General features: G+C 41.7%; 1 protein-coding gene across 11 annotated transcripts in view; it reads right to left on the reverse strand.

Moving 5' to 3' along the window:
• NFYC (nuclear transcription factor Y subunit gamma) overlaps positions 1-17,797 on the reverse strand; it is a 66,223-nt gene that overhangs the window by 13,606 nt on the left and 34,820 nt on the right. For 8 of the 11 annotated variants that reach the window (XM_040231543.1, XM_040231537.1, XM_040231540.1 and 5 more), the window contains 4 exons: positions 16,204-16,316; positions 8,343-8,414; positions 6,866-6,979; positions 3,411-3,506 (listed from right to left, as the gene is read on the reverse strand). In XM_040231543.1, the coding sequence (XP_040087477.1) occupies positions 3,411-3,506; positions 6,866-6,979; positions 8,343-8,414; positions 16,204-16,308 (387 nt within the window). In that variant the 5' untranslated portion in view covers positions 16,309-16,316. Of the gene's footprint in view, positions 1-3,410; positions 3,507-6,865; positions 6,980-8,342; positions 8,415-16,203; positions 16,317-16,689; positions 17,695-17,797 lie in introns of those variants that run through there. The other 3 variants (XM_040231545.1, XM_040231544.1, XM_040231541.1) reach the window with 2 other exon arrangements.

Genomic DNA, 17,797 nt, shown 5'->3' on the forward strand with positions numbered 1-17,797 from the left:
ACTCCTGAGCCCAACAACTGTCAGCAACAGACAAGAACCCCTAAACTCTTGCTCCCTCTAGGATTCTGCAGCCCCCGTGTGGGGATACACTTTTGTCCACTGTAGGATGGGGCTGGGTACTCTTTTGCTTCCGGGGAACTGGGGGCCCAGGATACTAAAACTAGGACTGTGGAGATCTAGCTTCTGAGAAACTTGGATCTCAGCATGCAAGGTTCCCTGATGGCCATCCACCCAGTCTAGGCAGACACTTTGAACACTCTGGGTTTCTAAGCTAGCCCTTCAACAGGAACCAACTTTCTAAGTTAACGTATTCTGTGCTTCAGGCCCAAACAGTATGAACCCTGGACATGATCATGCTAAGGCAGAAGAAAAAGGAAGCCCCCTTTTATTTGCATCTAGGTCTTAGATTCCTGAACAACTTAACTGTGACATTATCTCCATTTCAATTCTAACTTTTCACCATTATAAATAAAGGTCCACCAGTCAACTAGATCTTGGCTATGACATGGGTAATACTGATACCCTCCCTAGCCAAGAAACAAAGGCCAACTACTCTTTTCAAGGCTCCTGAAATACGTTCAATGAATTTATTTTCCCACTCAGAACTCCCTTCCCATTTTATAAAAAACATTAACCATTAAAGTCCAAACGTAACTTGAAAAAGCTCTTGGGTGATGAATGAGTATAGAGGACTAAGAACTCCAGAACTAACCTGTAGGAAGTCTTGGGGAGTAGGGAGCCCCTGGCCTTCACCAGCCATTGGCCTGTGACTGTTCTGTCTCCAGTTATCCTTGACTACAGCGAATGTGCAAATGAATACTGTCTTTTTGCCAGAAAAATAGCAAACACTTTACCACTTTCAGAAGCTAAAATATCCTTTGCCAAAAGCTGTGAGAACATGTAAAGAGCTTCTCCTATGCTGCCTACAGTACCCTCTTAAGCTGTTTATGAACTAGGCAATGTCTGGGACACTCTGTGAGTAACAAATAGAGGCACCAAGGTTTGCCTTATGAGGACAGGCATGTCAGCTCTCAAATCACTGGAATGGAAGGAAGCGTATCTAAGCTGCTTCTGCATTAGAAGACTTATTCTGCCAATGGAAGTCAAGCTAGAAAGGGAGTGATTATGCTTGGTTTAAAGAAATGGGTGAAGAGGAAATGACATTTTAATGAGCAGGAACTTTCAACTCATAGCTTTATGGGGTAAAAGTCAGGCCCCAACTCTCTCCTGCTTGAGTAGTCTTTACTTGCTTCACCAAAGAACAAGAGACATCCCCAAGCATCTTTGAGAAGTCAAGGACCTTAGATCAACAACTCAGTATTTCTGGCTCGTTTCTTTCCCCAGCAGCGGGAAGCCACCCCGTGTGCTAGAACAATCTCCGAATGACTGATCAATCCAGGACGGGGCACTTGCCCAGCTGAGCAGTAGCCTCCCCGAGCAGAGTGCCTGCTCTTGGAATCTCTGCAGCAGAGGAGTCTGATAACGCCAGAGCAAGAGCAGCATCGCCTCCTAGGGCCATCACCACAGTGCTGCACAGCCAGCTTCCTTCAGAGAGGGTGAGTTCTGGAGAGCAGGCGCTTTTAAAAGACTTAAGGAAGCTTCCAGCCAATTTGGAGCTTGGGAAAACTTCACGTCTACAGAGGATTAAAAGTGCTATCTTAGAACTTCAGGCCAGCTTTCGGCAATCTCAACCTTTCAAAAAAGGCCAGGCAGCAGCTGTCCCGAACAGGATGCCAATCAATGGCCTGAACGCCTGCAAAGAACTGAACCCAGGGAGCAAGGAGCTGTCTCAGCTAGCCACACTTTAAAGGAGATGGATCACAGCATTCAGAGTCAGGCTAGGATGTAACAGGGAGCTCTCTGACACCCGAGGAGCGTTCAGCACTGACGACACTGGAGGAACGGAGAGGACACGACCGTTCTCTCTGGCCAGTTGGCTTGGCAGGCAGCCCACAGGGAACAGGCAGGAGCTGATGCAAGGGGCCTGAGCAAGGCCTGATTCTGCCACAGAGCTCACCACCTTGTTTTCAAAGGGGGCTTCTGGAACAAATTCCCACAGGGAGAACAGGTGAGTGGTATCAACTGTTTTGAAGGATGAGAAGTGGTCTGAGTTCTTCTTGTAGTGACTTCTCAGAGAGGAGGGAAGCACCCAGAGGAGGAACTGAGCCATGGGCACAAACCTGCAATGTTTCAAAGGCCATGTGCAGTGGGATGACCGTGGCAGCCTGCCGCTGTAAACATCCGACTGAAAGCTCCTTGCAACGCCTTACAGCTTCCAGTCAAGGATGTTTACAGTAGCAAAGACTGCCCAGAAGAACGGAGACGCAGTGAGGCACCCCGTGCTAGGAAGGAGATACAGAGGGCTTGCTAACCCAAAGGTCCCCAGGCAGGGTCGCAATTACAAAGGTCGTTAAAGATGCCCACTTCTCCTACACTCTCATACTGGTTATTAACATGAGACAGCACAGGAGAATGGTCATTACTGAATGACTCCTATTTCTAAGGATAATATACTATCAAATAATTCATTAAAAACACTGAAAATTTTATTAACAAAAACAAAGCAAGCAGATCAAGGCTCAGCTTTGCTCCTGCCAGACTCTGCCACTATTCCAAGTATCTCTACTATATCCAGTGATATCATGATATCATGCAATCTGCATGCCTAAAATGATGAGCAACACAGGAGAGGGATCTATCAAAACTGCAATTAAGAGCTTTATGCACCCAAAGTGCTGAAAAACAATGGTGTGACCTCTGGAGAGGAGCAGAGAGAAGAGCAGGAAAGGCAGACACATTCCTTCTCGTCACTACTTAGAGAAAGTTTAAGTGGAGGTTCTCAAATCTGGTTGCACATTAAAAGCATCTGGAGACCTTTAAAAAGGACTGATGCCTGAGCCTCCCCCTCGAAGATTCTGTTTCAGCCAGTGTAGGGGGCAGAGCCTGGGCACTGGTATTTTTAAAAAAAACTCTAACAGGTGATTCTAATGTGCAGCCAGCACGCTGCGTAGAGAACCACAACCCAGAGCAAGAGAAAACCAAGTCCACTCCCTTCAGACCCAACTATGCACACACAGAAGCTGCTTCCTGGAAATCTAAAATCTTTAGCCTGTTCTCCCATCCCAGATTAAGAACTCTGATAGACTTCCTAGGATACTTCAAAATGAGCTACACTTTACTGTTGTAACTCGTCTTTACTTTTCATTTTGTCTATTTTCACTGAGACACCACCTCAGAGGCACTGAGTTAAAAGTATCCCTAAATGAGTAACAGGAGATGTTAAGTATGGATCTGGTCTAGAGAAAGAGAAGCAAAAGAAGAGCAAATGACTTGTGCTGACAGAGGAAATGGAGATCGTCTGATACCAGGATGCAAGGCACCCTCTCGTCGGCAATGCCTTCCCAGCTCACCTGACGCTTCGGTGGTTTCAGCTCATCTCTTGGAACAATATCGATGAGAAAGTCAAACTGATCAAATTTTGTAATCGCCATGGCGATATCATTTCTCTGTAACAAAGAAAAGCAGGGTGAAAAATTAACTTGGGGAGAAGCTAGTTTACCTGGCTTTCTACTCTCCAAGTTACAAGTAAGGTTAAGATAATGACTTCTAAGTCAAACTAAAGACCAATGGCCAAGCCTAGAGCCAAAAAAAGTACACCCAAACTCTTACAAACTTCAAATGATGGATAAACACTGACCAAAAGAGATTCATATAGCTCATGCTCTACAGACTAGATATTTGAGCCTCCAACTATTAACACCTCTGCTAGATCCTGCTCCAGGGTCTTCCCCACAACTGTTAAGATTATCACCCTCCAGATACTTTCATGCAAATCTAGACGCATCAACCGACAGGTTTCTGGTCATTCTGTGGTTAGCAAAGTTAGGCTATTACTCAACCTTATAACATTTTAAGCCCCTAAATAATATTTTGACTCTTTGGTTCACATGTAGTTTATAATCTATTTTGAATCTCTTGGCTGAAATCCTATTTCAGTAACTTTTTACAATATTTTTCTAGTCATTGAATCTATATATGTTAGTTTCTACAAGATTACAATTTTTATTTTGAAATTCAAAATGACAATGTCAAATTCAGTTTAAATACTGTTTAACATGATACAAATACTGGAAATCTGAAGCCACTAGAGTAGGGGCTGAGGGAGAAGAGAACATGGAGTCAGCTGACTAATGCTACTGAAACCAAAGCCTGCTCTGATGAGGTTCTTTCTAAGAGTGACATTCCCTTTCTTTAAGTAATAAAATTAAAACATTTTAAAATTAAGAACCAACACGCTATGTATACTTAAGGTTTGTGTACTTCATTGTAGGACAATTATAAAGCAAAAGAAAAAAAACAGAGAACACTAATAAGTGATACACATATTAAGTGTTCAGGGGAATGTAAAGTTTTAAATGCATTTAAAACCAGATGATTTGGTGGACAGAGGGAAAGACAAATATGGGACTAAAAAGAGTAAAGTGTCAATGGTAGGATCTAGGTGGTGAGTTACACAGATGTTCACTGTAAACTTTGCTTATGGTTAAATTTTTTCATAATAAAGTGTTGGAGGGAAAAGTCAACATGCTACCAGAAATCCTCAGCAAGCTCTATATATTACAGTTAAAAGGTGACTCATCAGGTAAAACAGGAGGGGATGGAAATTTTCTGTTGTTTTCTTTTTTTTCTTTTTCCCCTTCCCTTGTCTTTGTGATGGCCCCGAGCCACTGAAATGCAAAACTCCAGTCCGACCTTCTTGCCAACCACCAGCCTGATAATAAACCCTCCCAACAGAGGCAGGGCACATATTAAGGGTGCCAGGTCTCATTTAAGATTAGTACAATATAGTATCACATTCATGATGATGTCACCTACTCAAGCTACCCAGATGGCTCATCTATGGACAGAATGAGGGGAAGAAAAAAATTAATGATCAATCACTTTTAGACATATACTAAAGCATTCTACAGAATTTTGGAAACAGATATACTTAAATGGGTCTTTTAAACATTTTTATTTTGCCTTTTTAAATGCTAATATTTTACCAATTACCATATTTAGTAAAAAAACAAAACAAAAAAGCCAGAGAAACTTTTAAGTACCCAGCTTAATGAATCTGAATAAATATATACACCCAGTAGCTATCACCCATATAAGAACATACAAAGTTTCCTTCTATTCCTTTCCAGTCAAACTTCCTTCCCTTACCAATCTGAGGCAACCACAACTCTGACTCTCATCTCCATAGATGATGATAGTATATGATATCATGTGCTGTGTAATTTTTTCCTCTGTTTCTTTTGCTTAAATATGATTGAGATTCATCCACATTGCTGCATGAATAAATAGTTTGCTTCTCTGACTGTTGAGTAGTCATCCATTTTAAGAGTAAATCTATTTGTTAATAGATTTACATCTTGATGGATATTTGAGCTATTTCCAGGTTTTGGCTATTATAAACAAGGTTGTTACTAACAGTCTTATACAAGAATGTCCACACTTTTGGGAGTACATGTAAGAGTGGAATGGCTGGGTCTGAGATTAAAGAATAGCATTTTATTAGAAAGTGCTAAATAGCTTTCCAAGGTGATCATAACACTTTACATTCTAACCAGCAATAAATGAGTTTCAGTCATTTCACTTTCTTGTCAACACTCTGTATTGTCAGTCTTTTTTATTTTAGCCATTCCAGTAGGTACAATGGAGAAGGCAATAGCACCCCACTCCAGTACTCTTGCCTGGAAAACCCCAGGGACGGGGGAGCCTGGTGGGCTGCTGTCTATGGGGTTGCACAGAGTCGGACATGACTGAAGCGACTGAGCAGCAGCAGCAGTGGGTACAAACCAGTATCTCACTGTGGTTTTAATTTGTATTTCCCAGATGACAAATGATGTTGCATACCTTTTTGTTGTAAACCTTTTTGTTGTTGGTCATTTAGGTGTCTTCCTTTTTAAAGGCCCTGTTCAAGTGCTTTGCCCATTTTACTTTTCAATCTGAATTGGTCCTGAAGGTAGCTTTAATTAGATCTCTCTAGATCCACAGACCTCCTCCAAGACAACATAAAATAAGTTTTTAATATCTAGCTGCACGAGACTATAGAATTTCTAAGGGTAGGAATCTCTGTCTGTTTTGTGTATTAATTCCCAGGGCTTAGAACAGTGCTTGGCCCACTATGGGTATTCATTTAATATCTGCAGAATAAATGAACAAAAGCATGCATTTTTAATTTTGGAGATAAAGAGAAACAAAGAAAACATAATGTAGTTCCTTGGCTTTGCTGTTAAAATACTGGCACTCCTGTATCTGCCATACTTTTCCTCCTATGTCTGGGAAATCTTTCCTCTAAGAAAGGGCCTGGGTATTGAGTGGAGGGTCTGTACACCCAATGACTAAGGGGTCTTCATACAATAAGAAAGTGATTTGCTGGATTAAAACAAAAAAACAAACAAGAAAGAAGGAAAGGATTCCCAGGAAAACAGAGAAGGAACAAAAATGCTAAAGAGGTTAGTGAGACTCTTCTTCCTGGGACTGTTCTTTCCTGCAGACTCTCAAGGCTTCCAAGTGGAAGCTGTTTAGATCTGGAGTTAGATAAATAATCACTTTAGCCTCTGTTTACAGTGAGAGCTCACCAAGTACAAAGTTCAGTCACTGAGCTGTAACAAATAGGGAAGCTGGAAATTAACATTCCTGGTTGCGAAATACATACTATCTTGGCCATAAGGTCTGCCTGCCTCCTACCAGTAGAGGAAGATGCCAGTTAAACACATCAGTTTGACAGAGGTCTAGGAAAGAACAATCTCTGGTCCAAAGCCATGCAAGAGAAGAAGGCAAAGGCAGCTGCTTGCCTAATTTTCTACAATATTACCTGAAGAGTCCGGCGCTTGTTATCCTCTGTGTGGATCCAGGCTCGAAGAGTCAACTCTGTGATAAAAATCTGGGCTGCCTTGGCAAACAACACAGGGGCTTCAGCACTGATCATCTGCAACAGACGTAGGCCCTCCCTGTCAATCACCAGCAAGTCATTCAAACCAGTCAGTTTGTCCCTTATCTCATGTCCTGCCAATGGGCTATGGGGCAAGGCCTAGAGAACAAGAAGGGGGTCGCCTCAAGAGATTCCAAGACAAAGCAGGGACAAAGCAGGCAGCACACAGAAGAAGGGAAGAGGGAGAAAGGTTATTTATCTAGTACCTTCCATGTACTTTCTTTCTCTCATAAAAGCCTTTCAGAGAAACTAGGATTTAGGAGAGGTGAAGTGACTTGCCTATAGACACAGAGCCAGTAAGTGGAAGGATTTAGGTTCTAATCCAAAAGGAGATAATGTGGGGAAAGATAATGAGTGCCAATGGATTCAGAGAAAATCTCCAGCTTCTCATCCTTCTTGGCTTTACTTTTTACATAGTGAAAAAGAGGTAACAACTTTCCAGGGTTGCTGTGGGAATCAAATGAAATAATGTATATAAAAGTGCCTGGGACATAGTAAGTCCTTAAGTAATGGAAGCTGCCTTGCCAAATCTGAATTCAAAGTTCAAATAAAGCTCTGGACCCTGTGCAGCCTTCACGAGGTGGTCAGAGGTAGTCTGGGACAGAGTTAAGGAAGCAGGAGGTAAGAATTGGGATCTTGGTTCTCCAACTCTAGGTGAGTCACTTTTAACCTCTTTGTGTCTATTATTCACATGACAACAGGATGGTGAAACTAGTAACTCTTATCCTGTGAACTCTCACATGGTTACTATGAGGTAGTAAGCTAATAAAAAGGAAAACTGCTGTAAACTGTTAGCTTTCTATACAAATACAGAAAACTATTAGGAGTGGAGAGAGTTGCTCTCTTCTTGAGAGAACTGTAATAGGAGGCGGAATCCTAGGAATACAAAAATGGTCAACCCAAGTAAATCCTCTCACAAGCATAAACTGTGTAAAACAACTCACAGACTGAAAAGTTAGAACAAGTGCAATATCATTATCAGACATTTCTTAGAGCTCGGATCATCTAACTAGAGACTGCAATAAGATGCCAGGAAGACGTCACTGTTCTGCTGACATGATGATACACATTTACGCTACACAGTGGAAAGAATCAAGCAATTCAAAAAACAAATACTCAGTAGCTTGGATTTCAACAGCTAGCAAACAGGATACTCCCAATTTTCAGAAAAGTACCATATAATAATTAAAACTGTTCAATTTCAGCTCACTTAACAATTTTAGAGAGGAACCAAATACAAAACCAACAGACAATAATACTTTTATTTTTGTTTAATTAAACTTTGAGCTCTAGAGAAATAAGCAATAATCTTCCCATTGCTTTACTTTCAATATGATAATAAAAATGAATGTGAATTCACCTTCACATCTTCATCCAGTTTCATAATCTTCTTAATACGAGCCAGTGGGAGTTCCTGTACTCGGAAATCTTTCTGAAATGAGTAACAAGAGGTGCATAAATGGTAGGAATAATTAATAGGATGTGACAGGCAGCATGAAACCCCCTGGTTGATTTAGTCCCTCCTTTTAGAAAATATGGCAGGAGAGAAACTACAAATGAAATTAAGAAAACACAAGCTCTAGAGCAAAATACTTCTTAACCAATGCAGAGCTTCCAACAAAGAGTTTCAGGATAAACTTACGATGCCTTCTAACAGGGCCCTCATGAAAAGTAACCCCAAACAATACCAGGTTCTTTGCCAGAACAATATAAAGATGCATTATGAATGCATTTCCCCCGCTAAGAAAGTTTACCAGTCAGTTTATGCAGATTAAAATGAGATTTCTGGCCTTAGGGGTTTTTCTCCAAGTTGCCAGTTTTTCCTTCTCATCAAGGACTACAGGGCAAGTGCCAGCAATGCCCGACCACGTGACCACTCTCTTCAGCGAGCGTGACACTGGCTACTTCTAACCTTTGCACTAACATGACACCAGAACCCAGGAAGGGGCTCCTTACCCATCACAGCACCAAAGGCCCTACCTTCAAAAACCGCTGGGGGCGGGGGTAGGAGTGGAAGAGTATGGAAAAAGGGTACGGGTGAATTTATCAGCTGCTGTTTAGGAGTAGTCCTGTCCATTTTTTCTTAACAAACAAGACTAAGTTGGGAAGAAACCACTTAACTTTACTGTGGAAAGGGTTTAGGAAAGGAATTTTCGATCAGCACTACTCAATTACTTGTGATTTAAGTGCTTTTTCATTTTATTTTGATACTACTGGTATTTAAATACACAGCCAATGATGGATGCAATTCTAGAAATAAAAATCAATTTTGGGTTTCAAAGCTGCAAAGAAGAGAAAACTGAAAAGGCAGAGATTAGCTAAAATCAGCAAAGTCCCTACTGGCACTAGGTGTCAAATGATTGATACTATAAGTGGTCTGAAATGTGATTCACCAAATCCAATATGCTCACCTGGGAATTTACATCATCACATTACGGAGGAAGCAGCTCTTATTTGAGATTTGGTGTAATTAACATGCATTAGTGAACTTTCTTTTCCAAGACCAATAAAAAAAATCAACTATACATCAAAGAAGGCAGTGGAGCATTTTGGAAAAACATTATCAGCCTTCCCAGAATCTATTTTATGAATAGAGAAGAACAGGAACTATTAAGATAAAATGTACACCAAGACATCTAATTTTTTTGGCCGCACCTTGTGGCATGCAGGGTCTTAGTTCCCCAACCAAGGATGGAACCCATTACCCCCTGCAGTGGAAGTGTGGCGTTCCAACCACTGGACCGCCAGGGAAATCCCAAGACGTCTAATTTCTCCACCCAAATGCAACAAGCTGCTTGGCTACCACTGACGTCTATAAAACTCCAACATCTTTTTTTTAATCTTTTCCTTTTCCAAATTAAGTATCAGCATTTTCCACCAAGCCTCTAAAAATCTAACTCTGGAGTGGTAGAGGCTTAGAAGTCCAGTTTACTAAAATTTCACCAGAAGGAGATAGCATGACACATTCTAATTTTTTCTCCTCCTCTTTCATCTGTTCCTTCATGCAGCTCAGCTGATAGCAAATGTATGATGCCTACTACTATGTGGAAGACGCAAATATACTTTTCTTTGAACAGCCAGGCTTCCGTGGTGGCTCAGACGGTAAAGCGTCTGCACGCAATGTGGGAGACCTGGGTTCAATGCCTGGGTTGGGAAGATCCCCTGGAGAAGGAAATGGCAACCCACTCCAGTATTCTTGCCTGGAAAATCCCATGGACTAGAGGAGCCTGGCAGGCTACAGTCCATGGGGTCACAAAGAGTCAGACACAACTGAGCGACTTCACTTTCTTTGAACAGTCAAACAGTTTAGAGACTATCACTTAAAAAATGTTATAATCCCCTAAGCTATACTAGAATGAGGGTGTAAAATCCCATAGGGAAGAGAAAGAAATGACCAACTGGCAGTGGTGGGCGGCGGGGAGGTGTTGGAGTAAGCAAGAGGAGTTGGCAAATGTTCCACAGAGGGGCTGACATCTGAATGGTGTCTTGGGATCCTGCAAATCTGCTTTCTGGAAAAGTATGTGAATGTTATCCAGACAAAGGACAGAGCACACACAGAAGCACAGAGACAAAAAACCTGGCCTATGTAAGTTTTAGATGTATGACCTCAGTACAGAGGGGAGCAGCAGGAAAGGGAATGCTGGATTAGGGCCACACCCTAAAGGGATTTAAAAACAAACAACATTTATTTAACTACAGAAATTAATCACTGGTCTTCCTTCTTGTGTGGTGTATCACACAAAATGATGCTAAACAGAAATGCCAAAGAAAACGCTAGGGATGACAGTTTCTTTGGAAGGCCTCCCAGGATGATACACACCGCACAAGAGTATGACCACAAGATTTAGGTCTCTTACAAGTGTGTTCTCATTTGGCTTCGTCATCTAATATAATTCCCACAACACTGTTCTAAGATTACTTAACTAAAGCCCAGAGCTGATAAAAAGATCTCCTTCCCCAACTTGAAAGAATAAATATTACTTTCAGAATTTTTATGAGACTACAATTTAAAAAAAAAAACAAGGAAAAGTCAAGATATAGTCCCACCTTGAAGAGAGGAAGAAACTTAACCAAAAACTCTGTAAGTCCCATACATCTTTTTTTTTGTGAGAAATTTTCTCATGATCTCTAAGCCTTGAGATCTTAAAGGATCTTCAGATGTGCATGTGGCTCATTATCGCTGACAATAGCCCAGCTTTCTATAATCTCAGCCCAGCCTTCCAGTCACATGTAAGGCTTTATGACAAGCTTACTGGAGAGAGGCACCCCTTCACGATCGGTAAACTGGCTTTCAATTCAATGTTCCCCTTGTCATTGGCAACCACGCAACTGACATGAGTAACATTTAACTTCTTATCCTGATGCGAATGCAAGTGGAATAACAACTGACACATTTTATTCTTGGGAGTGACATCAGAAAGGTGGGAGAGTGGATTCTCCCTCAGAACATCTTTGTGCTCCTGACCACAACCAAAGAAGTGTTTAAAAATGCTGCCATCTGAAACTGCTGAACTTCAAGAAGTCTGAATTCACTCAATGAGAGTTTAAAGCCAAATTACAGTCAATAGGTCTCAGGCTGAACTAAACAACATCTGGAGTTTCAAATAATGATGAGGAATCTTTTGCAGGCCTACCTAGTCAGGCACTCACTCTAAAAAATCAAGATTCCACCTTCTCAAAAGCAGTGATTCTCAACATGGACAGCATGTTAGGATCACCTTGGGGAGCTTCTGAAACACAAGATGCCTGGGTTCTACCTCAGACTAACTGAATCAGGAACTCTAGGGGGAGGAGTCCTGGCATCACATTTTTTGAAAACTACCCTGGTGACTATAATCCACAGTGAGGGTCAAGGACCACTGCTTTAAAGCCTTGCCCCTCAAAGTGAGGTCCCTAGACCCACGATGTCCTCATCTGGGAACATGAATGAAGTGCAGACTCTCAGGTTCCTCTCCAAACCTGCTAAATCAAACTCTGTGATTTCAACATGACCCTCATGTGGTTCACATACAGACAATAACGTCTGTGAAGCGCTGTTCCACAGGAAGGGCTCAAACAGCACAGGGCCTATTTTTTAGCAGTCCACCAAACTTCACCTCCAAGTTCTCATTTAAATGGTTATCTGATTTGATTGAAATGGTGGAAATGTCATCTTCCAATCTGGAGACACTGAAGAATGAAAAGATGTAACAGGCAATTAAAAGAAGGTGACCAAAGCATTAAATTACGGCTACCTTGAAGGCTAAATGGGGTGTAGGGAGGGAGTTTGAAGGAGGATTCGATTTTTCTTTACGATTCAGCATTACTACCTCCCCACCTGCCCCACAAAGGACAGAAGTTAGCTCTTTCTTCCCCACTTTCAAAGAGGTCTAGAGAGTAAAATTTAAAGCCAAGAAGTCTATTAATATTGCTCCCAGACCTCTGCTAAGCAGGAATACAGTATCTAACACAATCATCCTGGTATATAATCATTTTGGTATGATTTTTAATCAACTCCAGTTTCAGGTGAGCACCACTTGGGTTTATGGACAATGCAGAGCTTTCAAGAATGAGGAGAGCAAGATGGCCAAGCTGAGACGAAAGACAAATTGCTTGTGCCGAACCGAGACCGAGACAACTGGGGCCAAAGTCTCCAATATGTCATGCACTATATCAGCTGTGCTTAGCCGCTCAGTTGTGTCCAACTCTTTGCGACCCCATGGACTAGCAAACTCTAATTGCTTATTTTTGGAACACCTCTGTCACAGTCTTAGAGAGACCACAACACCTTATGAGTGTTCTCATAAACTTTATTTACATTTGGATAATTTTAACATAGATTTTTTAAAAAATCCGGTAGACATTTTGAGATATCAGCCTAAGAGGCTCTGCCGTATCTGAGGAAGTCTGGTCCTAAGTGCTGCTTGAGCTCTACAAAGGCACACACTAAACACTAAAATATCAGCCACGTCACACAGGGAGAGGTTCAGTCAGAGAAGCAGATGCCTTCATTTGCCATCGGCAGACGGAAAATAAAAGTTTTGCAAAGGGACTTTACCGGATTCATTCTCACTCAAACCTGGCACTATGTTGCTTCACACTAAATCTGAAGTGGAGGAGTCTATGATTCATTTAAACATTTACTGTGCACCTATTACATGCCAGGGCTTCCCTTGTGGCTCAGCTGGTAAAGAATCCGCCTGCAATGCAGGAGACCTGGGTTTGACCCCTGGGTTGGGAAGATCCCCGGGAGAAGGGAAAAGCTACCCACTCCAGTATTCTGGCCTGGAGAATTCCATGGACTGTATAGTCCACGGGGTTACAAAGAGTTGGACACGACTGAGCGATTTTCACTCATTCACTCACTGCTGCTGCTGCTGCTAAGGCACTTCAGTTATGTCCGACTCTGTGCGACCCCACAGACGACAGCCCAACAGTCTCCCCCGTCCCTGGGATTCTCCAGGCAAGAACACTGGAGTGGGTTGCCATTTCCTTCTCCAATGCATGAAAGTGAAAAGTGAAAGTGAAGTCCCTCAGTCGTGTCCGACTCTTCACGACCCCATGGACTATTGTAGCCCACCAGGCTCCTCCATCCATGGTATTCTCCAGGCAAGAGTACTGGAGTAGGGTGCCACTGCCTTCTCCAAGTCACTCACTATTACAAGCCAAACATCATTCTAAGCATCTGATTTAAGAGATACCATGGTAGCATTCTGACTTCCCTGATGGCTCAGACAGTAAAGCATCTGTCTACAATGTGGGAGACCCAGGTTCGATCCCTGGGTCGGGAATTTCCCTGGAGAAGGAAATGGCAACCCACTCCAGTACTCTTGCCTACAAAATCCCATTGATGGAGGAGCCTGGTGTCCATGGGGTGGCAAAGAGTGAGACACGACTAGACACGACTGAGCGACTTCACTTTCACTTATGGTAGCATTCTAGGATTCTTTTCTTGAGAGTATGGGGAAGGAAAATTTTAGCCATCAACAGGAGAATGATTAAAAATGACTTTCCTCCTTGGTCTTTCTCCTTACTCATAAAACTTGAACTAAAAGTGAATCCCTCAAAGTAATCCACTCTTAACCTCTGAAGGACTAGCTGTCTAGCTACAAAAAGTTGGTCAACACCACTATCTTCTCTGATGTCAATCAAACTTGAAAAGTAAATCAAGCAGGATAACATCAAAGCCCATATTCCTCTTCACCGCAGCATTATTCACTATAGGCAAGAAACAAAAGCAACCCAAATGCCCACGGACAGATGACTAAATGTGGTATATACACATATATAAGGAAACATTATTCAGGCTAAACAAAGAAATCCTGTCATACGCTACAACATGGATGAACCTTGAAAACATCATGCTAAGTAAGTGAAACGAGCCAGGCACAAAAAGACAAATACTGTATGAGTCTACTTATATGAGGTACTTAGAGCAGCCAAACTCACAGAAACAAAGCAAAACAGTGATCACCAAGGGCTGGAGAGTGGGGAAAGTGTATAGTTGTTTCACAAGTGCAAAGCTCCAATTCAGCAGGATAAAAAAGTCCTGGAGATCTGTTTTACAACAATGTGAATATACCACTGAACTGTACATTTTAAATGGTCAAGATGGTAAATTTTGTTGTGTTTTACCACAATTAAAAAAAAAAAACTCAAAGTCCAACGAAATACAGAAAAGCTAGGTGCTGAGTTTGAACTTCTAAAGTTCATTCACCTGGTCACTTGTCTGATCCTGAATCTCTTTCTGCATTCAAGCTGGGACACGCTTGCTGCACTGCCTGGTCCCACTAGAACTCAGGAAGGCACTAGTTTTACACCAGGCTGACCCCAGCACTTAAACCTGAAAACTTAACCATGACATCATCCCCTCAGAACATACAAAATGCCCCACTTCTGACTTTATAATTCCATTTTTTCCCTCCCTTCCGCTTTATATCTAAGATACTATTGATAACGACCACCTTTAGACTGTAGAAGAATGACTTTTCAGTGGAAATCCACCGGGGAACACAGGCCACTCAGAGAAAGCCCAAACCAAGGTCAAATGCTGAAAATCCCCCATATAAACAAACATGACCCACAAGGATCCCCAGAATATAAGGGTTTTTTTTGGCACTTATCACAATGAGAAGTTACTGTTTATTTTACTCATTCCTTACCTGTTTCTGTCTCTCCCACCAGAATACATGTTCTGTGAGGGCACTAGTTTTGCCGGTGTGGTTCACAATAACTAGCCTAGCCATAGGAGGTGTGCAAGTATTCATCAACCAAATGAAAGCTGATCATGTATGTCAGAGGTTAAAGACCAGAAACTCTAAGAAATTGCAACATGAGTTCTACATCAGGAAAGAATCCAGTATTTGCTCTGCCAGGATGCTAAAACCGCTGGGGCAGGAATGACATATCTCACAGAGTGCTCCTTCAGCCACTTGCTGAAATGGCACCAAACACAACATTCTTCATTATGGATATAACATCATACTCTCCCTTTTAATGCTTCAGATTCATCACTGTGCCTGACTCAGTAACTAATACTTATTGAACAAATGATCTGGGTGTAATTATTACATTGTAGGCTCCTCAAGGGCCAGGGTTTTGATTCTTCTGTCAGTGGGTCTCAACAGGGATGATTTCAGCCCCTAGGGGACATTTGCCAGTGTCTAGCCACAGTTCTGGCTGTCAGAACCGGAAGTGCAGTGCTACCGGCTACGGTGATTAAAGGCTAGAGATGCTGCTAAACAGCGAACAGTGCACAGAAGAGCTCCTCACAGCAAGGAGCGATCTGGCCCCAGCAACACTGCTCTTCAGAAACCCCAATCTAAGCGTATCTTTTAACACCTGGAAAGAGTGCTGGCTTACAATAGATTTGTTGTTGAATAAATTGCCCAGCAGTTTTCACCAGGTCCTAGAAACCTAGCAGAGCCACTAACTCAGGCCACAGAAATGAGCTAGAGCTTCTGGAGGAAAGGAAGCCCTGCTTTTCTGCATTCTCTAAAAGATCTGCCTCACATTACACAATCTCCAAGTCAAAGCATCCACAGGCCTAAAGAAAGCCACTAAAATTAAAAAAAAAAAAAATCCATGTAGTTACTTCACCTAAAGTAAATTATATCTTCACCTTCTTACCCACAGGTCAGAAATGAACTATGCCTTTGTAAATGTGCTTGAGCTTGAACATGCTTTAGCCTAAGTTTTGATTATTCGTCTCAAAGCTCGTTAAGTCTCTCAGTCTTCCTTACCACTGTTAAATTCCGGATTTCTTCCATGACACGAGGCCAGAAGGACTGCAGGCTCTGCTGGGCGTCGCTGCTGCCGGCACCACCAAACCCTCCTTCTGTGGACATTCCGACAGCTAAAAACACACACGCGCGACACATGTTACACAGAAGGAAGTCAAGCTTTCTATCTATTTATACCTTTCCTTGTGGATGTTTTTACTCATTCATTCAGGTTTTCAGTCTGAGAAGATAATACAATTGTGCTGAAGAGGTTTTTCACACCAACTTAAGTCTTGGCAAAAAATGAGGAATGTTTTCCCTTTCATCCAGCTTATCTCACAGAGACTAACAAGAAGCTGAAATCAGAAAATCTAAAATTCCTAGAAGAAAAAAAAAATATATATATATATATATATACATAAAACTGCTAGAAACCCAAACTCAAATCCTAATGTGAATCAAGGACTTTTAATGTCTTATTTTGGAGAGAAGGAAAAAAAAATGTACTTGGTTGCCCTAGTGTTGTCCATAATTTTCAATGCCATCCTCTCCAATGTTCTTCAAGTTCTACGTGGCTTCTCATACTCCACGCCACAGCCTACAGCACATATATTAAGAGTCCCCACTGATTAATACTGTACATAAATGTAAACCCAGAGTCTTAAAAACTAAGAGCCAAGTTTACTCTGCTGTTTTAGTCACTGTGGTCCCATTTCTTTGGGGCTGATGATTATTATTCTTTCTAATCTCAAACTAATCTTCCTCAAAGGACACAAAATCTGTACAGCGTAGGCCAGTAACTGAGTGGGTGGCACAAAGTCCTTGAAATCACTTCCAGTTCTTTGCTTACCTGAACCCTGTTGTCAGGCACAAAGTCAAACAAAGCACACCATTAACTGGAAGCTTTAAAGATGGTTGAAAAACAATGGGGAATTAAATTCAGTACAGAGAGAAGAGGACCAAAGTTTGGTCAACTGCTTTGTCATGAAGGAGGGAAGATGAATAAGGACCCCTGCACCAGCTATATCTATACCATAAATATATAAATACTGTAATGTTTGAAAAGATTTACAGAGGGAAAGTAAAAAAAAACTCCAGATGGCTTAAATTGTTTATCTGGCAAATACTTAAATCTAAGAAACACTTTAATTAAAAACAAAGAACAAGAAACTTCAGTGATATCCCAAGAATTTCTATTCTGGGAAATTATTCAAAAAGATTCAATATGCCAGTGACAGGATGCCGGCGGAGAGCTATGTAAGTCATTAAGAACTAATTCTGAAGGGCTGAAAGAAAAGCAGCAAGACCAGGTGTCACATGACCAAACTGCTACTTTTCAGGGTCCATGTGGATGCATGCTGGGCTGATCACTCTCTATCAGGAGAGTGGATGAAGGCTGATAAATCTAAGTTTAGATTGTGAGGATGTCTGATTCCCTCCTAAATGTTTGCCTGGGATTGCCCTAGAAATCTCTGATTTTTTTTTTTTCCTTTTACTTCTAAAGGAAATGATGAGAGGAAAGAACAGAAGGAAAACAAGAATACAATCTTCAAAGCAGATTTCACTCTGGTGTAATGACATTAGTGGGTGATGATGTAATGGGAAAAGGTTTGGA

This window comes from Oryx dammah, unplaced genomic scaffold (assembly GCF_014754425.2).
Source record: "Oryx dammah isolate SB20612 unplaced genomic scaffold, SCBI_Odam_1.1 HiC_scaffold_28, whole genome shotgun sequence".
NCBI classification, from domain to species: Eukaryota; Metazoa; Chordata; class Mammalia; order Artiodactyla; family Bovidae; genus Oryx; species Oryx dammah.